We start from the raw sequence: 25,198 nt of genomic DNA on the forward strand, positions 1-25,198 counted from the left end.
CTCCCGCCAGGCTGGGAAGTGCAACGCCCGTGCTGGCCCTGTCTGCACGGACCTGACACCCACTGCCCGTACGCCTAGACTTCATCCCCCAAAACCTCCAAAGAGCCCTCCAAGTAGCCATCAGTGAGCTGCGGGAGCAGGCCGTCCTGCCTGGGTGTTCATCACGCGACCCTCTGTTCCTTGAGAAAGTCTTGCTACAGAGGAAAAGGCAGCACGAGCCAGCAGAATGCAGGGCGTGCTCTGTGCCCCGGCGCCGATGTGAGCTCCTGATCTCTGAGGACCGTGCACCGATGGGCAGTGTGTGGACACCCCAAGGGCCGTGAACCTTGCGCTGTCCTCACTTACCAGGAGAGCAAAGCAGGAAAAAAAAGACGGTGATGAATACACCCCGGTCACAAAACAACCAGTGACCGAACTGGCACTTGAACGCAAGAATTCAACTGAACGGACACACCGTCTGTGCAGTGGAGGGGCTCCCCCAGCTGCCGCCCAGCTCTGTATCAGAGGCACGGCCCTGTCAGCGCATGGCTGGGAAGGTCTGGGATGGGGGTCCGGTCCAGGGAGCAAGGCATCCCAGTTATGAGGCGGACTGTCTGGTCGAGGGTTCCGTCCCGAGGCACGGCGCTTCCCCTGAGGATGGGCACACCCACGTCATTGTCCTCTGGACACAGGAGGTGTCCTGTCCCGGCGAGGGGCACTGTAAATGGGAGGAGGGCGCCCGAGCAAAGGTGGGGTATGTGGCAGAGTGGTGTCGTGGCCAGTGTTTGCCCTGCAAAGTGTCCTCATGCACAGGACCCGGGCTCTCAGGCTCTGGTTGCACATCTGGAAATGGGCTAACCACACAAGCTGTGGCTCGCGGGGATGTCTGTGAGGGCCAGGTCACAGGATCCTAAACCACTGCACACACCAGGTGGCGAACGAACCCTAAGAGCTCTCTGAATGCTGCTGGCTACGGCTGTCAAAAGTGGTTATATCCCGAAATCGAAACTCTACGGCTCTGCTTCAGTAATTTCTCTTCCTAGAAACTTCTGTGTCTCATGGAACAAAGTTCGCAGCGCAGCGAGCAAGACACAAACGAGAGACAACGGCGAGCTCCGGTGGCCGTCGCAGGTACCGTGGAAACCGCACGCCGCGCTCGAGCTCCCAGTGGCTCCTGTACTTCCCCGCACACGCCAGCCGCTCGTCCTTACCCAGCTGTGGTGCTCACCGTGAAGAGACGGGCACTCTCCCCCACACCACAGACAAACACAGCTAGGTTGCACTACGAAACACTTTCGCTTTCTCCGATGCTTCCTTACATCGCTAGGCTGACAGAGGCATGCAAAGAAAGGAAGAGGAATCAGATTTACTGCACACTTGGAAGCTACAATTTCCAAGACGAAACGAGCAAACATATTTTAAAGAGAACAACGAGATGGATATAATGGAGAGAAGATTTAGAAACAACCACGACTGGACGCAGAACTTTGTTCCACCGCACATCTGAATGTAATAGGCTATTCGACATTTACCAGAGACACTCCCAATTATCACTCAGGGACGTAAAACTCCATGACAACATACACAACTTACTGAAACATGGCATCTTGTAGATCAAAGACGTCTAACAGGTGCCTATTCTAAACTTTCCTGTAACTGTTCTCCTTGTTGGAAACCAAGTTACACTTTTACAGTATCACCCGAGGGGATGCCGAAGTTCCCGCAACACCTTGTATAACACCAAACAAACCCACTCTGTTAACGCCCTGCTGGACGTGAATGTGAAATCCTGACCTCGAATTGGATTGACAACCTCTCACGAATCACTGTGCTGGTTACAGGAGGGTGCCCTGGGCAGGTACGTGATAAAAACGGGCTTAGGGGCAGGTGACAGCTTCACGTTGTAGGAGTCCCGAGTTTCAGTGTAGAAGGCAGTACTTGTGCTCAGTAAGCCCGTGAGATTTGGAGTCCTGAACGCGAGTGTCGGCACCGCAAAGCGTGCTGTCTGCATCGAGCTTCCGTTCATCTATGCTCAGTGCCTTATCTCTTTGGAAGAAACACTTCGTTTACAAATTATGATCTAGATCGTACCCGTATCCACCTGTACTATACAGCGATACGCTAACGACAATTTATGACTATTGGGGCAAAACCCCACTCTCTAATGACAAATGAAGATACAGGAGAAACAACACGAGCCAGCCACGAGTGACCACAGACGCGCCAGGGCAAAACAGCAAAATGACAAAACACAAACCACAGAACTTTTGCCCTGTGTCTCCTTCCAGCTAGCACTGCGTCTCTGCTCCCAACCAGAGTTCAAGTCCTCCAGAAATCTGCCCCTACTGTGTCTACACAGACTCTGGAACTCGGGCGAGCGGGCTTTAGCGCAAGGGCTCCTGGACCAGACCACCGTGGTCCTCGGCCTCCACCTTGCCTGGCCCCACCCAGCACGACCAGACCACCGGTCTCCCTTTCCCTGAGCACCTGGCTCACTGAGCTCCTTCCACCTTGTGACCGCTTGCTCTCTGCCAGATCTGTCTCTCTCTCTCCACTGCCACACTGGGAATTGCCCAGAGAGCCACCCTTGGACTCTGGGGCTATCCACAGGTGCCCATCTAGGGACTTTTGTCAATCATCTGTCAAACAGAAATAGATAACTAACACACATCTCACCTTTTACTTCCCATTCGCTGCTGGTCTCCCCTCACTACACTGTGCACACATAGGGGTGCAGGCCTCTCCTCTGACTTTTTATCTATTTATTGTCTTCTTTGTTTTATTTCAAGTGGGGGAGGAGCAGAGAGAGGGAGAGAGAGAGAATCCCAAGCAGGCTCCAGGCGCGGTCAGCGCAGAGCCCCGTGCGGGGCTGCGGGGCTGCGGGGCTGCGGGTCTCGATCTCACCAAACCATAGATCGTGACATGCGCAGAAATCAGCAGTCAGACCCTTGACCGACTGAGCCACCCGGCGCCCCTCATCTGGGTTTTTCAGTCATGCTGCACCCTAGCTCTGGGACGATATCTGCACCAAACTTGTTCCATGACTACAGGTGCTCAAAACTTACACAAATATCTAAAAATATAGGCGGCTGAAGAGACAAAGGACAAAAGTACTTAAACTCCAAAGGTGAATTCTCTGTTGTTTAAGTTCGATGAAGACACGTGTTCATTTAACCTTCATTAGCATTTCAAACCCTTACTCATTTGCATTGTGCTGTGCTTAACACTAGGTCCTATCTTCATCCACATTGCTACTTTATACAAAGAAAGAACAAAAGCTCTCAAAAGTAAATTCTAAGGCAGCAAAAGAAGAATGGGGGAAGGGGAAAAGAGAAAGCAGCCTATCAGTCCCTTAGTTCCAGAAGAGCCTCACAGACAGAGGAAAAGGCAGGTGACATTGGAGCAGGCAGGTGGGTCCCACGAGAGCCCCCAGAGGATGGAGGTCCTTGCCTTGGAAGGCTCATGTCGCAGACGGGCCACACGGCCTTTCCGGTGGCGCCGCAACACCGCGCTGCTGCTGGTGCTGCTGGCATCCGTGGGGCTGTCCGCCAGACGGAACCTGGAAGCTGGGATGCTGCTGACGTGCGTCCGCCTGAAATATGGAGGAAAACAATCAAACAAACACGCGCACACACACACCAAGGTTGTTATCTAGAGAAAAGTGGACTTTGTCAGCCAGGCCAGAACCCATCAATTGGGAACATGATGTCACAGCAAAAGGTCTCCAAGGAAGGCATCCTTGCCCCTGGCTCCAGTGCAAGCCCGCTAGCCGGGCCCTGTGGAGACAGGGTCTCCCGGGCCCAGCAGGTGCAACGCATCCCCGCGGCCCAGACGTCCCCGAGGTGGAGCAGCGCCTGCCCCCGGTCAAGCTGTCATCCTGCGTGTCTGCACCACCTCCTGCCCAACTGACCGGAAAGCACTCCTGTACGTCCCTCTGGCCTTCACCTGCCACCGGCCCACATGTGCCAAGGCCCTTGCTGTGATGCCAGGTGACCCCAGGTTTTCCTCCACCAGCCACTATCGGGCGCCCCAGGGGCATCCGCGGCAGGATCCTCGGGAACCACACCTCGCAGCTCCCGTACACAGGAGGTGGCAATGCGCCCGGTGTTTCCAAGGCAAAAGCGTCTCTGGCCTCTGTGCAGTTAGACTAACAGACAAATGTCCCCCTTGGCCACAGAAGTCTCCAGAAAAGTTCCATGGAGCCCCGAGACCCTAGGGTGGAGTCACTTAATTGGGCTGTCAGCTGCTCCCCTCAGCAAAGGATCTGGGCACGAAGCGGTCAGCAGCTGCGAAGGAGCACCCGCCAGCCCACGTGCCCGGCCTCAGCCAAGGGCTCACCCTCCACACTTGAACCCTGCACGGGAGTCCAGGGGCTCCTCGCTCTCTGGAAAAGAAGAGAGGCTGCCTTCCATTTCACAAATCCTTATGGTCTCGGGAGACAGAACACGCCCATCTGATTCACATCAGCTAAAGAGGGGGCCCCTGGCGTCACCCCTTGTGGCCTGGAGACAGAGCCACCACGACAGGGCGTCTCCTCTGTGGTGCTTCAAGCTCTTCTCTGAGGCCTTTCAAGAAACGTCATTGGCACGTGCTGCCTCAGGGTACTGCTTGTTTCTAAGACAGCCAAGTCGGAACTGGCCGCTGGCCACAACCATCTTCCCCTCCTCTGGTCCCCCCATTCCCAGAACAACTGCTCACCTGAGCTCAGGTGGTCTAGCTTCACCGCTGTGGGGCCACGACACATCGCCAATCGGGGAGAGCCACACACGCCGCCCCGCATGGGACCTGGCATGGTTCGTGGCTCCACCGAGGTTCGCGTGTGTCCCCTGACTCTGACACCCTATCTCAGGCTCCCTGGCTCCCGACCCCACCACCCTGCGTCCAGTCCTATCCCAGAGCTCTCTCCCATCTGCCCCGCCTGCGTGTGCAAGTTGGTCCGTCACCTTTCTTTTCCTCTGTAACCCAGACCATGTCATCTTGCTAGAGGAGGACACAAACGGAAGACGTGGCTGTGAGGTCGTGCCAGGAGGGCTCAGCTGTCCAGCCTGCCTGCCGCCTTCTCAGTCTCGTCCCCCCGGCCCCCGGCCGCTCACGGCGACACAGCTCCCACCAGCCTCGCTTCTGCCACCACACGAGAGATCACTTTGTGAGACGGCTTCAAACAGACCCTGTTCCTCAGCCGGTCTCCTGCCCGGTGTCTTCTGACCACAAGGCCACCTGTGACCACGGACAATGCCTCTGCAACCACGGGAGCACTGGGATCCTCTCTATCCTTCTCCTTGGCCAGCTCACCTCAGGCGGGTGACGGGCGTGGACGTCCCTCTTATGGCAACTGCCCCAGGGTGCCACCCTCCAGGGGCCTGCACAGCCCCTTCCCTTGAGAACTCCAACATGCACTCGAGTGGCCTGCACCGCATCCACTGTTTGCTCCCTTGGCCTCCTCACACATACCCGTCATCAAGCCCTGGAATGGTGACACTCAGCACACTGGTGTCTTGCTGGCGAGGATCTCCGTCAGCCAACCAAGAGGCTGCTCTGTGCCCGGATCTTCCTGTGTGCTTCTCTCTCCGGACACACATTCGCTGTGCCACCAGTAGTTCCGTGGACAGGGAGGGCCGCTTGGGACTCTACCTGCCCTGACTTCTCTCTCCTACAAGCAGGCTCAACACAGACAGCCACAGCACACCCTCGACTCTCCTGAGAGCCCCCGTCGGAAGCCGCACAGTCCCCAGTGAGGCCTGAGTGGGCCTGCCTTTGGAGCAAGAGCCTGCTTCCTGCACCTAAGGGGGCCCAGTCAGCTCCTCGAGGCACTGTCACACCAGAATGACTCTCACATGGTACATATTTCCTACAAAGAAGCAAGCAAACCTTTGAATAACTTCCTGACATTTACTGTCTGCAGGACGCAGCTCACAAGCCGGCTGACCCACTCCCTCACAGGCGACTCACCAACGTCCCAACAGAGTTGCGGCGATTACCTGTCATTCTCCAGTCTTTTCAAAAATATAAGAAACTGCGAGCACTGCGCTAACCCCACCGACGTCAAGGTGACCTTCACAACCACGGCCACGTGTGCACTCCCATGGTGACCCCACTGGCATTGCGGAAGGGACCATAGCTTCCAGGGATGCTGGGCCGAACCTGGCAGGCTGGACCCCTCCTAGCCCCACACCATCACTGCCACACTCGGGGGAGGGAGGCCGCAAATAAACCCACCCAAACACGAACAGAACTTTTCCTAACTTCTACTCCTCCTCCCATGGCTGTGAGCTCTGTCATGCCTCCCGGTCTCCTGAGATTCCAAACCTAACCTCTGGAATGAGGTTTTACTTCTCCCTCTTGCCACCTACTAAGCTACCGGCTCCCTGAGCTACATCCAGTCCCTCTGCCCATTCGGCCAAAGGATTCCTCTGGAAGATACACAGCAGGTGCTAACGTATGTGTTTGTGAGGTGGTTCATGTTAGGCACGGTGAAGGGCAGTGTCCCCCCCCCAGCCCCGCCCCATCATCAGTTAGCTGGTACCTGGAAAATGGATCGCGTCAGACTACAACACACTCAGGGTTATTGTGTGTAACTCTGATCCGGTGCGGGTCATACCATAGCACACCCACGGTTCTACTTTGGAACCATGAGCTGGTTCAGGTCATACTGGTGACAGAGGGAAGCCGCCCCCAGCCGCGTCTCAAACAGATCTGTGAAGCGGGAAATGTCATACCTGTGGTGAAGCGAAGAGCCTCTCGATCTTGCCCGCTTTAATATGGCCCTCAGTGCTTCCATTTTCTGTAGAAGGTGATCCTGCAAAGCAGCAAATGACAACGACACTCACTGCAAGCAAGGTTAACTAGTCTTTGCATCAAGAGTCCGTTCAACTCAGAGCACAAACTGGTAGTGGCCAGAGGAGAGGAGAGTAGGGGCGGTTGGCAAAAGAGATGATGGTGAGTAGGAGGCATCAGCATCCAGGTATCAAATAAGGCCGTCTCGGGGATGAAAAGCACAGTACAGGGAATACGGTCCGTGATACCCTAAGGACTCTGTATGGTGACACACGGTGACCACAGTGATGGTGACGAGCACAGAGTCACGTGTGCAATTGTTGAAACGGTATGCTGTCTACTTGAAACTGATACCACACTGTAGGTTCATTAGAATTCAAGAAAAAATGGAAAACACTACTTGCATCAAGTGTGCTGAAATGCTGACCATCATAACCACGCTGGGTAAATTCAGCAGTTACAAACCCCAAGACCATTCTCTCCAAGAGTCCTCCAGTAAACACCCGGATCACCAAGTGAACGTCCTAAACCCTACTGAACAGTTAGGTCTCAGGCATAGCAAGGTTACAGAGGAGAAACACCGAGCCACTAGGACTTCTTCCTAATTATGTAGAGAGGAGCAGGACTTTCTGGGCGGTGGGGGAATAGCCCTTCTGTGTAATAGGCACGTGCTCCGTCGTGGACCCTCTGCAGCCCAGCCTCACGTCTGCACACGCAGCACCAGGGAGTAAAACCGACGAGGAGCTTTGGTCACACAACTACCCCCTAGGCAGTGCCGTCCCAGGCCGCAGACACCACCGCACGTGGCTAACTGAGCGCCCAAAATGGGGCTGGTCCCGACCACAGGGGATGGAACTGTGAGACGCCCCGTGGGTTGCAAGGACTGAATGTGGAAAAACATTGTAGAGTAGCTCCTTCATGTCTACACTATTTACATGATACAATAACATGTTGCCTGCATCGGGCTGCGTGAAAACTAACATCACCCGTGTGTTTGACCATTTCAAATGCAGCCTCGAGAACCCTTGGGATGACACCCATGTCACCTGTTACCTTCCTGCTGGGCAACGCTGCACTCCACGAAAGGTTTACGCGAACATTTTAGCTTTCGAGCGAACCCCCGAAGGGACTCAGAAATCTGAACCCCGTAGGCTGCTCGGCTCCAACTCCGCCACATGCGTGCCATTCAGACTTGCGAGCGTGGGGCCGCTCGAAAGCACAGTGGTGGCTCGCCTTGGAGGAAGTGTGAGCCCCAGAGGTCACCTGCTCCTTTCCAGTCTCAACCGATCACTGAATGAGTGAGAGACGGAAATACCTTCTCACGTTGCATTTCTTGTAACTGTTTTTTCAGATTGCCAACTTCTCCTAACAGAGACTTCTGAGAAAGATACCGACAGTCCTTTAGTGTTGATTCTTTCAAACGTTCCACATGCTAGACCATGCCTACGTTTCTCTTTACAATAACGCAGCACCACAGACAAGGCATGGAGCCGATGGCCATACCAACGAACCGCGTCACATGACCACAGAGTGAAATGCTGTCTGTGAAACTGCAGTAACAGCCTTTACTCATCCTTTGTCCATGTACAATTTCTTCACGGATCACTGTCTGACTGTAAGTATGACAAGTTCCTACGTTTACTTGCAGCAGGTACACTGGTTTGTACTAGCTTTTAGGGTCTGTGATGCCTCAGTCACTTGGGAAACCTGACCTAAGTTTCGTACATATACTTCCAATCTCACATACAACCTTCTACCGAAAGGCTGGCCCCAGTGATCAAGGTAGAACCTCACGTGGGGTATAATAACGCACCTCATAATGGGTTTTACCCAAAACAAGTGTGTCGTGAAATTAGCATTGCTCACTGGTGTCTCCAAGTGACAATCTTAGGGAAGATTCTGGGCTCATCTACAGGGACACAGGTGTAATCAGAACCGGTAGTATCAGGTCCGCATCCAACTGTCCCCACCAGAGCTTCTCTCACAGAGATCCTATGATACTGCTTCCCTCCCGTTACACCTCAAGTGTGTCCGTTATGATGGTGTAAGAGTCCAGGCTTAGACTCTTTCCAACCCAGATGAAAAGAGGGAAGGCAGGAGATGGAACAGGAGATACTCTGTTTTCAGCTGGTTAAATGCTTGACAGAACTGCGCACTCCTACCGGTCCGTCTGGACAAAAGAGGTAGAAATTAGCTCCCCAGACAAGAACCAGGCTGAAGGTTCCAGCACAGGGGTGGCAAACGAGGGCCTGCCGACCACATCCAGCCACCGCCGGGTCCTATCAACAAAGGGGTATCGGCACACGGCCCCTCCCCTTAGTTATATACTGCCTATGGCTGTTTCTGTGCCCATCTTTGATTAGCATGAAGCTAGCTTACTCCTTACGTCTCAGTTAGTCTCAGTTACGTCTCAGTTAGTAAAGGCCCAGACCATACTCCTCTTCTAGACAGTGAGACGCACCTTCCCGCACGCATACGTCGGGCGGGGACACGACACTGGGAACTTAACGTAGGCCTGCAGTTTTTCCGCGTGAAAGAATCATTTCTACTTTCTACAGTGGCTGTTAGCCTCTGCTCCACGCTGCTCCTCAGGATCACAACGTGAGCGTCTCCTCTGTGAGGACGGGGGCACTCAGCCGCTGTCTCTCATAGCCTACCTTATCTTCTGCAGCAGCCATTCTTTCCTTTAGATGACGCTGAAGACGCTCGTCAGATTCGGAAAGGAGCTTGTCAATAGTGCTGGACAGATGTTGATTAGTCTCTTCCTTCAGTTTTTCTCTCTGCCTTACCTGAAAGAGAAGACGCAGGCTTCAAGCCAAAGTGCGAACACCGGCTCAGGCGTGCGAATGACCAGCGGTGTGACCCACACGCACGCCATCCTCGGCTGCCCCTTCCCACGGCACTCTTTGGCGTGCTTGTGCGTCACTGCCAGCACCGACCTAGCGGGGCACACAAACGCAGGAACCTGCTTCCCAGGGGTCATCACTTAGCAGGTCCCTTTGTTTCTGGGAAACAAAACACGCATGGGCCCTCACGAATGTCCTCATTGTTAGCTCTCAGATGGGCTCAGGAGGCAGATGTACATGCAGGAAAGAGCATATTCTCAAGGGGATCAGCTGATCTACACACGGGAGGAGGCATATTCCGGGGCGGAAACCCAAGGTCAGATCTGGCCTCAGGGGGAAAGAAATGAATCCATTGACAAAACCCAAAGATAAAAAAAAAATCCCCTTTGGGAAAGATTCAGTGGTGAGAAAGACTTTGACCTGTTTTTCGTGAAATTCACACATCTCCTGAACGTTTTGTAATGGAAACTTGTATTTACCTCAAGTAATTTCCGAACGGAACCGCCAAGTTCACGGGTCTGTGTTTTATAGAACTCTCATCAATCGTATGGTTTAAAAACTTGTTCCTACCGCATATCCTGAATTAACCCAAAACAGAAGCGGCGAGGACAGGCCGGCAGGATTCAGGGGCTCCTGCCGGGCGGAGGGCCGTGGGGTACGGAGTACACATGTGCCCTGCAGTCGGGGGGCCCAGGGAGGAGGAAGAGCCCACAGGACACACCCGCAGGCTAGGCAATGGACAGTCCCTCCAGGCTCGGGCTTCCTCACCTCCAAGCCACACCTGCTGGCACCTCTTTCCTTGGGAGCAGGCAACAGAAAGCACGACCACCACACCTCACACGCAGCAACGGCCGTCACTCGGAAAAGACCCTGGCCACCCCACAAGAAGGGATCAGCACCCAAGTATTTTTCAAGCAAAGCAGCTTAAAAGTGTCCTTGGAATTGTCTCAGTTATAATAGAATCCTTATCTCAACACCTGTCCCTCCAAACTACCATACAGTCCTAAAGGCAATGAAGTGCTTCTCTAAGTAGGTGAGGTGGAATTCCCGGCCCAAGAGGCTAGCGTCTGGTTGTGCTCGCTTGTGTGCATGTGTCATGGCGGGCTGGGGTCGGCCAACGCGAGCCGTCACGCTGGCATCAGAAGCTTCACTCCGCGGAAACTCATGTTTTATTCTCTGACCCTGAGGGCCAAGCACACGAGTGTCTGGTGTAAGTTAAGGGTGAGTGTTTTGAGTTTTCTGGTGAAAACAAAACCCGATGGCCTTGGATGGACGTCCCAAGTTGGGGAGGCGGCTGCCTGCTCTGTCTCCTGGGTGTTTCATGTTGACGTCCGACCAGCTCCCACAGGGAAAAATCTCAGGGGATTCAAGGGACACGGGCCTCCCTTTCGTCAAGGCTCGATGACGCTATTCCTCTTCTTAGGAACATCTACCCCGACCTGTGCCTTTACATCTCAAGTAGAAATTCAGGATGTGGGGACCAAGGTCAGGCCCGTGACCTGATTTCAGGACCTCGGTGTCATGTCCTAAGGAAGGAGACCCCTCCTCTAGGCTGCCCTACCCCAGGCCAGTACCTCCGCTTTGGCCAAGGGACACCCACGAGGTCCCGCGTCAACCGTGAGTAGCTGCTAACGAGCTGGTGGGCACAGTGGGCTGTGCGGGTGCCTCCACCCCTAGGCGGCACTGCCTACGGGGCCCCAGCGTCCAGAGAACATTGTCCACAGGCTAGCAGTGTTCACTAGCATCCAACTCGCACAAGAGTGCACTGTACCCCTGATGGGATCGAGAAGGGGCCTGGCGTCCACGTGGGGAGAAGTGGGAAACAAGGGACCACTCCCTACCCCCACACCCCCAGCCTGCGCCTCATCCTCAACCACCGCCAGGTGCGCGGCTGCTCCGCCCGGACACGTACCCGCTGCAGTTCTTGGTTCTTTTCCTCCAGCTGGGCCTCCATCTGGCGCAGCCTTTCCTCGATGTTGCCACCCCTCTGCTCGGCCTGCGGGCGACAGCAGGGTCAGAAGAGCTGGCTGCCCCACCACACACGCTGTGCCTACGCACGACATGCTGTGAGCGGCCTTCTGCCTGCTCACAGTCCCTACAGGCCTCATGCGTGCCAGTGGGAAGCAGTGGGCTTCCATGCTGGTGACCGGGGGTAGGCAATGGTCTCGTCCCCACCCCGGGTCCCGGATCCTTGGACGGTGCCTCGTCCCCCGGGAGACACCCCTGGCCACTCAGCACGGACAGGAGGAAGCAGCAAGCGGAAAGAGCAAACAGGCGTGCTGCCTTCCTAAGCTGGGAAGTTACTTCCAACAATTTAGCTTCCTCAGCAGCACACTGTCCAAAGACAAAGGGTCGGGCTACACGGCTGACCAGGGACAGGAGAGAGGACAGGTGAGAAAAGAAATGGAGACTTGACATGCAGATCACAAAGGAGGAGAGGCTCTGTTGGAGCCTGGGCCTGTGGGCGCCCAATGCCGCCTGCCCGACTTGATGGCAGCCTTGAGGGTCATTATCCCGTGACGAAACCACCCCCCTTCCCACTGGGACCCTCACTGCACTGGAACCGGTGACACAGAAGCACCGACAGGCTCCCTGCTACAGGTTCCCTCAGCCCAGGTTCCGGAAGGATGGACTGGCTGCCCAGTCATGGGCTCCCTCGTCCTGTGTGCATCACTCGATCCCAGCACCGCCCACATCATGTCTGGAAACTACCTCTTCAACTGCTGCCTTCCTCTGTGGGTGGTGAGGGCTGTGAGAACTGGGAGGGCAGGGACTGTGTCTGGCACGTTCCTCGACTCTATTTGTGGAACCTCCGAGTGAATTCCTTAAAGATTTATTTCTTACAGGGGTGTCTGGGTGGCTCAGTCAGTCGGGTTCTGACTCTTGGCTTCAGCTCAGGTCATGAACTCAAGGTTTGGGGCTTCGAGCCTTGTGTCAGGCTCTGTGCTGATAGCATGGAGCCTACTTGGCATTCTATCTCCTTCTTTCTGCCCCTCTCCTGCTCATGTATGTGCCCAGGCTCGCTCTCTCTCTCTCTCTCTCTCTCTGTCTCAAAATAAATGAACATTTAAGAATTTTTTAAATAAAAAAACGATTGTGTTTGAAAGAGGATAGGATTTTCTCATTTCTCGGAAATATTCTATGCTTTTTTTGTTTTTGTTTTTTTTTTTTTCCTTCGGTAAGCTCTACACCCAACGGGGAGCTCAGACTCATGACCCTGAGATCAAGAGTCCCAAGCTCCACTGACTGAGCCGGCCAGGCACCCCTGTCCTTCTCTTGCCCAAGGCTACTATCTTGAGCTTTGAGTCGCTGACTTAACTCTGAAAAGCAGTGAGTCTTAGATGCAGCCAACGGCAAACTGCACACGTCGGACAAAACCGGAGGGAACAAAACTGGGGATGATGCCTGCCGTTTGAAAAGCATTCCAATGTCAGACAAAGAAGCACCGAAAACAGATCTCAGCTGGTTCGCGGACTTTGGCACGCCGACGTTACCGGTGAGAAATGAGATACAAGAACGGACCGCCATGAAGTTGACATTCCCACCATGGGACCCAGAAGGAAACGGGGGCCCCACCTTGCAGAGGGTGGCCACCCTCTGGGCCGGCTCGGCTTCCACCTCGGGCAGCGACTTGGCCTTCCTCGGGGTCTGCTGCAGCTTCCGCTCCGCCACCTCCAGGCGCTCTTGCAACTGGTGGTTTTGATCCGCAGTCTAGGAAATGAAGGCAAAGCATCAAAGTGTAGCAAGTCTTCTCTCCGTTTCCATTTTTAATAAAGTGAAACAAAATCTAAATGCAGAGATCTACTGTTAGTTCTGACTGAAGCCAACAGTTTGGTAGGTGCTTCAGAGTAAACCTTTCCTTTCTGCGAGGAGTCACCCACTGCCTTGGTCCTCCGTTCGCTACGCAAAACATGTCTTGCCAAACTCTTTGCTCTTCTTCACTATCTTCAAAGAAGTCTTTCCAAAGACAAAGTTCCCACACATTAAAGAAAACCCATCTTCTGGAGGAGCTTGCTCGCTCTTCCTGACCAGTTAAGGAGAGAAGGGTTCGGTCCTAACCCTTCGTAAACATATTTATACTGGGGTCCGAGGGCTCGCTACATAGGACATTCTGAGGTGGGCACATCAGCCAGCACAGAGCTTCTGAGAGCATGCCTGATGCCAGTTGAGTTCTTTTTGGAAGTGTACCATTATTCAACAAAAACACTCTCCCTCTTGACCAAAAACGTGGAAAACTTCAACGTGGAAAACTTAGACACGAGATTTTTTGTTAAAGGACTTTTAGGGAAGCCGAGGTGGCTCAGTCAGTTAAGCGTCCACCTTCGGCTCAGGTCATGATCTCATAGCTCATGGGGTCAACCCTGCCTCGTGCTCTCTGCTGACAGCTCAGAGCCTGGAGCCTGCTTTGGATTCTGTGTCTCCCTCTCTCCCTCTCTTGCCCTCCACTGCTCATGCTCGCGCTCTCTCTCTCTCTCTCTCTCTCTCACTCTGGCTCCCTTTCTCAAAAATAAATAAGCATTAAAAATATATAAAGTCATTTTAAAAATCATGTATAAGGTGAGGTTTTTGCAAGGTTAACGTGTGTTCCCACAGACTCCTTCCATCTTCTGTGTGCATATAGCTCTGTGTGTATATACAGACCACGTATCATGCTTTCAAACCCTCCAAAATAAATCACATGCTGTACACATAGTATTTCGTCATCTGCCCTTTACACTCATGATTTGGAACATGTTACGTGCTCTCAAACAGCATTCCTCCATGTCATTTTAATGGCTTCCTAGTATTTCACTTTGATTATCATTTTGGGTCGACTGACGCATTTGACAAACACACCAGACAAAGCTCACTCTGTTTCCAAGAAGCTGGATGTGGTTTTCCTGTTCAATGCCGGATGACCTGAGACAACCAAGGAAGAGACGTGCTGCTTCCCAAAACACAGGGTCTCACATCCTCACGCCAGACTGTGCTTCTGCACCTGCCATTCCCCCCGATCTCAGGTACTACCCAAAATGGCCAGCTGCCTACACATTCCCGGCCACTCCCTGCTCCTTTGGAAACAGTGCTGACAGGCAACAGAGTAACGTGCATGTAAGACAAGACAAAGAAGGAATCAAGGAGGGGAGCCCCATAACATGCTTCCATAAAATTCGAAAGAATTAAACCCTGGACGTTGAAGTAACCCCGCTGGTCAACACAAGTTTCTAAGATCCTAAAACCTTGACATTGACACTTGGTCCTTAACTTGACTTGTAATTAATAAAAGTGGAATGAAGTCCAACGAAACCAACGACCTGTCGATGCAGAGAGTCCTTCTTTGCCATCTCGTTTTCAAGTTTCTCCTTGAGGTCGTGCAGAGAGGTGGCTTTGTGCTGTGCCCTGAGGCAGCGCTTCTCAAGGGTAGTGATCCTGTCTTGCATGTCTTCCTTCTGGGCCATGGCCTACAGCACGTATTTCAGAGGGAAAACAGGGAACGAATTAGCGTACGACACATTAACACACTCCAGACACAAAACCCGGGCGAAATCCTCATTTTCCAAACAAACAGAAAAGTAGCATCCTCGGGGCACCTGGGTGGCTCAGCCGGTGTCGCTCTGCGAGTTGGCGCCCCGCGTCAGGCTCTGTGCCGACAGTGCGGAGGCTGCTCGGGATTCTGACCAGTTACCCAGGCTTATTCTTTCCCATGTGTTCAAAGACAAACGGATAAGAAAGTCTCCCGGAAGTCACAACCTCGGTTGCCTCCGGACACCGTTGAGCTTTCCACAGAACAGCGACTTGCCTCTGGAGGCACACACCATGAGACAACCATCCTTTTTCCCGGGGAAAAGGCGGATGAAATCTCATCCAATTACCACAAAGTTGAAGCAGCAGTGGTAACAAATGGAAGCCAAACTCCACCTTTCATATAACTGGAAGTCATCTTCTATAGCCTAACCCTGTAACAACATTGTATCCCATGGTATCTGACACTGCAAATGGAACCAGAACGTCCTGCCCTGCGTTTCTTGTCCAACACCCGAAAGATTCCTCTTCCAGCCCTCCGTGTTTCCTAAGCAATTTATGTCAGCAGTCTCAAGAGTGAAAGTGATGAGTCCTAAGAAAGGATTTTCTAAATTCTCTGCACATTGAGACCCCTGCTGAGGGGTCTCTCCCCACCTCTGCCAAACAACAACTTCACTGAACAGGTTCTATAATTTCTGCAAATACTTTTGTTTTAAATTCCGACCCGATCTCACCCACACTAAGGTACTAAACAGACTGCTCGTGCACTTACACCCTCGAGGGTCTGACAGGGTCTTCCCGAGGTGGCACTGCTGGGCTGGGGGTGGGGTGTGCGGGGACTGTCCGCAAAGGGCAGCTCACAGTGACAGGAGGAGGCACAGAGAAACCATCCTACCCTTACTAGTCCTCTGTGACAATGATCAGATTCCCATCGACGACCACACGTGCAGAAGCGGCCGCACTCCTCCATGACCTTACACCAGGACCAGCGGGCTACCCCTCGCTCACTCTGACCGTCACGACCAGGAGCACGGAACCCCTGGGAGGAGGGCAGGGCGGCAGAGGCGGCCGTGACGGCCCCTGGCAGAGCCGCCCCCGCAAGGTCGTGCCCCCGGAAACGCCCTGGCAGCACCACGCTGGTTCCTACGTGCCGAGTGTGTTCCCAAAATGGACCGAGAGCACGGCATGGGCCAAGCTCAGGTGGCCCACACGCCACACCCGAGGCCACTCCGCCGCCTGCCCGCCAGGCCTCGGCAGGGGAGAGCCCAGGGAGGACAGATTCCACCACGCAGATGGGGAGGCAGCCCGCCCAGGCCCCGGAGTCACGTCCCGTTCTGCTGCTACTTCTACCAAACTCCAAACGTTCAAAACCCGTGGGAGACGAAGGACACACTGGGCAAGGCCGAACCAAACACCCCACGTTTGGCTCGACGACGGCGTGGCCATTTCAACTGACACTCACTTCACGGACATCTCTTTGTAATATGGTGTTCATTGCTTCAGAAAGGATGAGGTCTTTCCTGGAGATGTCTAGGTCCTCTTCCAGCTTGGCCACGAGAGTGCACAGGGTAGCCAGGAGCTCTTTCATCTGGCTCTGCACCTTTGAAACTCAGAAAGGGAAGCAACATGTGAGGGCCCCCACTGCTAGTCTTCATACGTTGTTTTAAAAACAATGGATAAAAAGGAAACCCCCTCCAATCAAATCCTGGCGTGATGTCTGGAGCTGAACTCTGCGAGTGGCCCCTAATTCTTCTTCTACGAAACTACACCCCTCCAGTGCCACACGTAACTGCTCTCTCACCTGGAAACAAAGGGATTGAGTTGGTACACAGAGGTGTTTCATTAGTCCTTACTATACAGTTACCCTAAGATCCCCTTCGCCTCAAATGACATGACAGAATGCTGGTAAGGTTTTTCACGGATGCTCCTGTTCACAGACTTGCTTGTTAACCGCTTTCAATTTTACATTGGAGACAAATCTTCCCCCAAATAAATTACATTATGCAATTTGTACTAGCCAATCGATACACACAACATTTCCACCAACTACTGCTTTTTAACCATACAGACCTGTCTTCTTACAAGAATTCAAGAAGATGAAAAGGAAACCCCAGTCACACAAACACACAAAGTGTGCCTAGAACACACAGCATGTGCACAAATTGAGAACCGCCGTGGCTAGGCACACCGTTTCAGCCTCGGTTTTGTCCTTCTCCAATATGCAGTTGAGGACCTTGAGCACCTCCGCCTCACTGGACACGCCGGCCGGAGTCTTCGCCTGTCGCCGTATGACTGTTTTTTGAAGAGCTCTCTCGTGCCTGGAGACGAGGAACTCCAAATGTTCCAGCAGCAGCTGGCGGGAGAGGCAAAAGGAAAACCGTGTTTCAAGAACACCTTCAATTCCGGGCCTCAAGTTCACCAAATGCAAAACCAAGTCTGAATCCCTTCAATTCAGTTCCCAGGTAGGGAGCCGTCCCCGCCAATGTGTTAAAAGAGCCTTACTCCTCCTCACGGATCAAACAAGGTTTGAGAACAATAGGTCCCAGCCAACTCCACGGGGACATTGCGGACAAGGGGAGTGAATGGTGTCCCGTGTTTGAAGACACTGGCAGTGCGCCTACTGACCCTGGTGTTGTTTCTCTCCGCCTTCAGGTTGGCGATCTCCTCCTCTCTCTGCACGAGCTGCTCCCTGCAGGTGTGGAGCTCTGCAGCGAGAGCTGCACACTCCTGGGGTCGGAGAGGGGACAAAAGTGGAGAGACACAGGGGGTCTTTACCAGAGCACACCAGGCCTCCGTGGCCCTCCAGAGGCCCAGCACCCACCGCCCTCAAGTAGCATCACACACACCAGTCCCCTCCTCACCACCCACAGGAGTCCCGGGGATTTTCGGAGGGACCGACACTCAAGGGGACGGACATTTTCAGGTGCCTGGCAGGTCTAGGACTCAGGAACTCTGCTGACTCGGGAGCAAGCGGCCGAGAAGCCTCCTGCCCATCCGCAGCCTCTGGCCTCGTCTGCCAAGCAGGCTTGTGGAGCGGCAGTGGGGAAAGGCTGACGGTACTCAAAAGCTGCTGTCTTAGCCTGAACCCCTGGCTCAATCAGACTCAACCACACCCAATGGACTTTTCAAAAATGATGGTAGGACTCTTGACGAAAGGGCGAGTTTACGACTTCTTTCCTTAGTCAAGCAGGAAATATTATGGAGGAAGGGTTTCTGAGGAGAGTGATGCCAGGGCCCACCACCCCGCGTGGGGCTTCTCTCACGCCAATACTGAGCGCCCGCCCAGGACATGGCGTACAGGTGGGCTCCAAGGAGGTGGACGCACACTCTCCAGTCAGTCGAGCGCAGAGCCCGGTGCAGGGCTCAATCCCTGAACCATGACATCATGACCTGAGCTGAAACCAAGAGTCAGACGCTTAATGCCCTGAGACACCCAGGCGCCCCAGAGCTTTTGTCTCTGTAGGACAAACGAGGGGACAAACGTTCACTTAACAACTGACATTCCAAATAAGGAGAGTTGTTGATTTCAGCAATTCTGGAAAATCCAAGTACAAACTGGTGACATACTTCAATTTCTTTCATAAAGTAGCCCTTTCCAAATCAACGGGAATGTTACCACAGAACTGACCACGTTCCTTGCAATCTGACTTGACAAGGTGAACCCACAGAAGCCTATCTGATCCTTGATGTAGGACTGTGCAGGCCCGTTTCTATGTGGGGATTTTTGTTCCAATAAATGCATTGGAAACTCTTCTGGAGATGTGTGACATTTGGAAAGACTGGCAGATGAGCTGAGCAGCTACGAAGTATCAAACCTAGTAAGTAAAAGGGAGGCCACGAGTGCATGAAATATACGCAGATACTAGGCTATTAGAGCATTTCCTCCCCGAAAACATACACAAACCTACTCTGACAAGATAAAACGTATCATTTTGCACACAGAAACTGACCGTACCTACATGGTGCCATTTGCAGTCAAGAGAAAGGCAAACAAATGTGGAGACGCAGGATTAAGTCCTAACCGCATAACACGAGCTGTAGCAGACGCTGTCCTCTGGGGGAAGTGTGCACCACCTCCTGTTGCTCTTGAGGTCCCCTCAGGTGTTGCACGAATCCACGAATCTGCTACTCAGCTCTTGGTAAGCACTTCCTTTCTCCAGTACATCAAGCACCACAGGAGAAGTGATTTCTCAGGGTTCCTGCGTCATTTTCACCGCGTTAAGGGCAATACCATGAACCTTAATTACAGCCTGGGACCCGTTCGAAGTGTGCCCAGGGATGCCGGACGTGCTCCCGCGATGCAGAGAAGACTCATGGTGTGACAAGAAAAGGCTGAATGGCCTGACATGTACTGAGGTCCACAGCTGCAGCTGCCAGCCGGCCAGCGTGAGGACCACGGAGGCACAAAGAAAGGGAAAGTCTCGAAGCTCTCTCCCTGCGGCGACCCCAGCACATGCAAAAACCTGGTGCTACTGGTGAGACATCTTTGTGTCTGGTGCGGAAGATGTGGCATCTCTGTGGATGTAGGACTGCTGTGAGACGGGCACACCTGCCGACGCAACTCAAACTGCAAGACAAGTGAAGACCTGACATCACGACGTAAGGCAGAAGGAAGGGAAGGATCGAAAACTGGCACATTTCAATGCAGGCACAGGATAGCTTGGTGATTTTAGAAAGGGGTTTGGCTTTGAAAATGGTCCAGACGCTAGGAGAAGCAGCTTCCACCACGAAGAAGAAGGACACAGTTTCCCAGACGCCCCAGAGAAGATTGCAGAGAAGCAGGAACTACCATCCACCGCATGTCAACCACTCCAACGCAAAAAGTGAAAACCCAAGAAAATCAGTTGAGGAGACCATGGCTGCCTGCACGGGTTTTTCATGCAGCAGGAGGTGCCCTGTCGGGGGGAAAATGCCACAAACGACATTTATTCACGAGAAAGACAAGTGAGCACCAAGATGTTGGGTAGGAAGGGGTGAAGCAGCTACCGAATGAGCGGCTACAGGTGGGGGTGTGAGCAGGGCGGCTGGCCCTGTGTAGGAAGCTCACCCCAGGGTCCTGAAGGCAACAAGTGCCAGTGGCCAGTGGTCTGGCTGCACAACCAGAGCCCTTGCCCTGGGGCAGTTCCATCCCGGCTCTGTCCCTCAACTCAGGAAGTACACTGAAAGCAAGGGACTGTCCTCCAAAGTTCTTCTGACATTGGACAATGTCCTGGCCACCCAGAACCCCACGGGTCACCACCAAACGTGTCTTGGCGGCTCACTCGCTCCGGAGCGCAGCGGGTCTAAGTGAGCCTGCGGACCAGGGGCCACGAGGACCTGTGAGGTTCATGACACAGGCACGTTACAAGAAGGACAGTCAATGCTACCAAAGAGAACCGCCACAGAGGGAACATTATGAAAGTCAGGAAGATGCCAAGGGACGTTACAAAAAACTCTGGGGAAACCGTCAAGCCCAACACAATCAAGAAATCCCTGCTAGAGATGACTGTCCATACGACGTGCGTGATTTCCAGGACCTATGACACAGCCAATCAGGAAACTCATGAATGACACTGTGCATATGGCAAAAAGAAAAAAAAAGAAAAAGAAAAAGAAAAAGAAAAAGAAAAAGAAAAAGAGTTGGGGGATGCAGGGATTCAAAATGCGTATCCTACAGAAGGTCACGAGCACAGAGAAAAGCCCAGAGGAGGTCACAGAAGAAGACAGCACAGAGAGGAGATCTGGTGAAGCAGACGGAGGGCGAGGAAGGCGGGACGGAAGTGTCATCGCTGGAAAGCACGCTGCCACCAGGAGTGATCCGGCAGAGTCTCGGCTCCTTTCCCACATGGACCCTTCCATGACAAGGGCGCTGGGACTAAAGCCAGCCAGCCGTCTATGGAAACACTGGCCAGGAACAGAAAGGCCCTTCTGGAAAGCTGCACAGACAGTGCCCGCCTCCACCCCCATACCGCCAGGCCCCAAGGCCCAAGACAGCCCCATCTAGCGGGTCCCCCCCACCCCATGCATGTCTGCATATCAGCACATTTGTGAGGACCCACCCCCACTTTCCAGACAGCAAATCCTCACCAAGGTGCTCAGTGAACCACTTCGCCTGCCATGCACACGTCTGTGCGTGAAAATCGAGGGAGCATGCAGCCAGGCCACCCGGGACGCATGTGTGTCACCACCACCTAAGCGTTCATCAGGAGGAACGTCGTGTGCGAGACTTGTGTGCACTTGGACAGCCTATCCTCACACGGGCATAAGGGCAGTAAGATCTGACATAAAGACAGGCAAGCTCCACGCCACAGGACCCACGGCCCAGCAGGGAGAGGGAAGAGCAGGAGAGAGGCAAAGCCATCTCCCTGGCTTCTGACCACCGGACCAGGGAGCAAGCTGCTCTGTTCCCAGGAGGAGGCACAGGTGGGGGGGGCAGGGTGGTGGCCCGTGTGGAACTCAAAGAGCCCACAGTCCGCCCAGATGGAGCTTCACTACGAGGTGCTTGGAAAGGCGTCCGGGAGACAGAGTGGCGTGCATGAAGGAGAACACAGGGCAGCCGAACCTCCCAAGGAAAACCGCCTCCCCGAGTCTGACCCACGCCGACCCATGGCACAAAACGGCCATCCTGCAGCCGCACTGTGCACACGTTCCCCCTATTCCACCGAACCACACACTCCCATGCCCTTCTATTGCTCTCCGTAAAACCGCATACGTCTCTGGGCGAGGTAACTGCAGCACATAGGGTTCAGCACCTAATACCGTGCCTGCCATGCACTCCAGAACAGGTGAATACTTTAGTGTACGCCCTGTACCCACACACGTAAAATTACACACGCTGCTTTTAAACATTACGCAGTTCTGTAAAGGATATAAAGACGCACACTGTCCTGTGCTTTATGTGATGGGTGATGTGAGGGGCTTGTACCTGTTGCCTAAAACACGAATCTTAGAGCTCAACCCACACATTAGAAGGAGCCACTCTACCCAATGACGTCTACACTGCATCCATTCTTGTCTCCTCCCCCAACCCACTATCCACACAGAACCAGCACCAGCTTTCAAAACATTCAAATCCATCATGCCAGTCCTTCCCCCTGAGGACACAACGACCCCAGGCCCTTATCGGAAAACCCAACTCCTTACGGGGTAGGTTCCGTCCCAACGCCAGCTGCCTGGTGCCTCACCTGGCTCCGCTTCCGCTTCCATCGCTCACAACAAAGCCAAGCTCCTCCTTGACCCCGGCCTTTGGCCTCGGAGTCAGACTGCTGGGAGAGTGCTCGGTCAGCCTCAGCTCCCGAGCGACCTCTCCGGAAAAGGCCTTTCCGGAACCACAGTGCGCAAGTCAGCGACATTTGCTCCTAACCCCTTCACTCGCCCAGATACACTCTTCTCAGATGTGCCTCCACCACCCTCTCCGAGGAGCACAGCAGCCAGAGCCTGGCGACCACAATGGTGCAGAGTCACAAAAGGGCTCAACAAGGGTGGGTGGTTGTGTCTCTGCAGATGATTCGGGTGCACCAACACAGAAGCCCTTTTTGTGGGGGCTACACCGTACACATACAGACATCATAAGGACTCTAAACCCGTATCTTTCTATAATAACACTGAATGTAAATGGACCAAATGCGCCAACCAAAAGACACAGGGTATCAGAATGGATAGAAAAAACAAGACCCATCTATTTGCTGTCTACAAGAGACTCATTTTAGCCCTGAGGACACCTGTAGATGGAGAGTGAGGGGATGGAGAACTAGTTATCATGCTACTGGAAGCCAAAAGAAAGCTGGAGTAGCCATACTTGTATCAGACAAACTAGACTTTCAATCAAAGGCTGTAACAAGAGCTGAAGAAGGGCATTTGAGAATAATTACAGGGCCTATCCATCAGGAAGAGCTAACAATTATAAATGTCTATGCGCCGAATACAGGAGCCCCCAAATATAGAAAACAATTCCTCATAAACATGAGCAGCCTTATTGATAAGAACGTGGTCATTGCAGGGGACTTTAACACTCCACTGACAGAAATGGATAGATCATCTAGACACACGGTCAATAAAGAAACAAGGGCCCTGAAGGATACATTGGATCAGACGGACTTGACACATATATTTAGAACTCTGCATCCCAAAGCAACAGAATATACTTTCTTCTGGAGTGCACATGGAACTTTCTCCAAGATACGTCATATACTGGGTCACAAAGCAGCCCTTCATAAGTATACAAGAATTGAAATTATACCATGCATACTTTCAGACCACAAGGCTGTGAAGCTTGAAATGAACCACAGGAAAAAGTCTGGAACACCTCCCAAAGCATGGAGGTTCAAGAACACCCTACTAACGAATGAGTGGGTCAACCAGGCAATTAGAGAAGAAATTGAAAGATACATGGAAACAAACGAAAATGAAAATACAACAATCCAAACGCTTTGGGATGCAGCGAAGGCAGTCCTGAGAGGAAAATACATTGCACTCCAGGCCTATCTCCAGAAACAAGAGAAATCCCAAATACAAAATCTAACAGCACACCTAAAGGAAATAGAAGCAGAACAGCAAAGGCAGCCTAAACCCAGCAGAAGAGGAGAAATAAGAAAGAGCAGAGCAGAAATAAACAATATAGAATCTAAAAACAACCGGAGAGCAGATCAACGAAACCAAGAGTTGGTTTTTTGAAAAGAAAAACAAAATTGACAAACCTCTAGCCAGGCTTCTCAAAAAGAAAAGGGAGATGACCCAAATAGATAAAATCATGAATGAAAATGGAATTATTACAACCAACCCCTCAGAGATACAAACAATTCTCAGGGAATACTATGAAAGATTATATGCCAACAAATTGGACAACCTGGAAGAAATGGACAAATTCCTAAACACGCACACTCTTCCAAAACTCAATCAGGAGGAAAGAGAAAGCTTGAACAGACCCATCACCAGCGAAGAAATTGAATCGGTTATCAAAAATCTCCCAACAAATAAGAGTCCAGGACCAGATGGCTTCCCAGGGGAGTTCTACCAGACGTTTAAAGCAGAGATAATACCTATCCTTCTCAAGCTATTCCAAGAAATAGAAAGGGAAGGAAAACTTCCAGACTCATTCTATGAAGCCAGTATCACTTTGATGCCTAAACCAGACAGAGACCCACTAAACAAAGAGAACTACAGGCCAATATCCCTGATGAATATAGATGCAAAAATTCTCAATAAGATACTAGCAAATCGAATTCAACAGCATATAAAAAGAATTACCCACCATGAGCACGTGGGATTCATTCCTGGGATGCAGGGCTGGTTCAACGTTCGCAAATCAATCAACGTGATACATCACAGTAAGAAAAGAAAAGATAAGAACCACGTGAGCCTGTCAAGCGATGCAGAAAAGGCCTTTGACAAAATTCAGCACCCTTTCTTAATAAAAACCCTTGAGAAAGTCGGGATAGAAGGAACATACTTAAAGATCGTAAAAGCTATGTCTGAAAAGCCCACAGCTAACATCATCCTCAATGGGGAAAAACTGAGAGCTTTTTCCCTGAGATCAGGAACGCGACGGGGATGCCCACTCTCACCGCTGTTGTTTAACATAGTGTTGGAAGTTCTAGCATCAGCAATCAGACAACAAAAGGAAATCAAAGGCACCCAAATTGGCAAAGATGAAGTCAAGCTTTCCCTTTTTGCAGATGACATGATCCTATACATGGAAAATCTGACAGACTCCCCCAAAAGTCTGCTAGGCCTGATACATGAATTCAGCAAAGTTGCAGGACACAAAATCAATGTACAGAAATCAGTTGCATTCTTATACACTAACAATGAAGCAACAGAAAGACAAAGAAACTGATCCCATTTACAACTGCACCAAGAAGCATAAAATACCTAGGAATAACTCTAACCAAAGATGTAAAAGATCTGTATGCTGAAAACTATAGAAAGCTTATGAAGGTAATTGAAGAAGATATGAAGAAATGGAAAGACATTCCGTGCTCACAGATTGGAAGAATAAATATTGTCAAAATGTCAATACTACCCAAAGCTATCTACACATTCAAGGCAATCCCAATCAAAACTGCACCAGCATTCTTCTCGTAACTAGAACAAGCAATCCTAAAATTCATATGGAACCA

The 25,198-nt window shown here is 52.3% G+C and overlaps 2 protein-coding genes across 2 annotated transcripts; both read right to left on the reverse strand.

The window, feature by feature from the left end:
- Positions 1-9,332: 9,332 nt before the first annotated feature.
- Positions 9,333-14,584, reverse strand: LOC147571137 (liprin-alpha-1-like). Its single transcript, XM_086696603.1, has 4 exons — positions 14,558-14,584; positions 13,176-13,310; positions 11,512-11,595; positions 9,333-9,542 (listed from the first exon to the last, which is right to left on the reverse strand). Exons 1-4 carry the CDS (start codon positions 14,582-14,584, stop codon positions 9,348-9,350), a joined length of 441 nt encoding a protein of 146 aa, XP_086552729.1. The 3' UTR covers positions 9,333-9,347.
- LOC147571138 (liprin-alpha-3-like) lies at positions 14,466-22,464 on the reverse strand. The gene is made up of 6 exons (XM_086696610.1): positions 22,265-22,464; positions 17,727-17,828; positions 17,344-17,454; positions 16,564-16,701; positions 14,894-15,040; positions 14,466-14,664 (listed from the first exon to the last, which is right to left on the reverse strand). Exons 1-6 carry the CDS (start codon positions 22,430-22,432, stop codon positions 14,596-14,598), a joined length of 735 nt encoding a protein of 244 aa, XP_086552736.1. The 5' UTR covers positions 22,433-22,464; the 3' UTR covers positions 14,466-14,595.
- Between the last annotated feature and the right edge of the window lie 2,734 nt (positions 22,465-25,198).

Source organism: Puma concolor, unplaced genomic scaffold, assembly GCF_028749965.1.
Source record: "Puma concolor isolate L17-30 unplaced genomic scaffold, mPumCon1.1.hap2 unalloc_scaffold_54, whole genome shotgun sequence".
NCBI classification, from domain to species: domain Eukaryota; kingdom Metazoa; phylum Chordata; class Mammalia; order Carnivora; family Felidae; genus Puma; species Puma concolor.

Excerpts from the sequence above, each read along its gene's own strand:
- LOC147571138 (XM_086696610.1), bottom strand. The coding sequence starts at position 22,432 with ATGTCGCTGACTTGCGCACTGTGGTTCCGGAAAGGCCTTTTCCGGAGA. Across the intron at positions 17,455-17,726 it reads CGGAGAGAAACAACACCAGG|CTGCTGCTGGAACATTTGGA; the intron begins GTCAGTAGGCGC and ends CTCTCCCGCCAG. Across the intron at positions 16,702-17,343 it reads GCGTGTCCAGTGAGGCGGAG|GTGCAGAGCCAGATGAAAGA; the intron begins GTGCTCAAGGTC and ends TGAGTTTCAAAG.
- LOC147571137 (XM_086696603.1), bottom strand. The coding sequence starts at position 14,584 with ATGGCAGGTGCAGAAGCACAGTCTGGC. Across the intron at positions 11,596-13,175 it reads GGGTGGCCACCCTCTGCAAG|GCCGAGCAGAGGGGTGGCAA; the intron begins GTGGGGCCCCCG and ends TGTCGCCCGCAG. Across the intron at positions 9,543-11,511 it reads AGAACCAAGAACTGCAGCGG|GTAAGGCAGAGAGAAAAACT; the intron begins GTACGTGTCCGG and ends CTTCTCTTTCAG.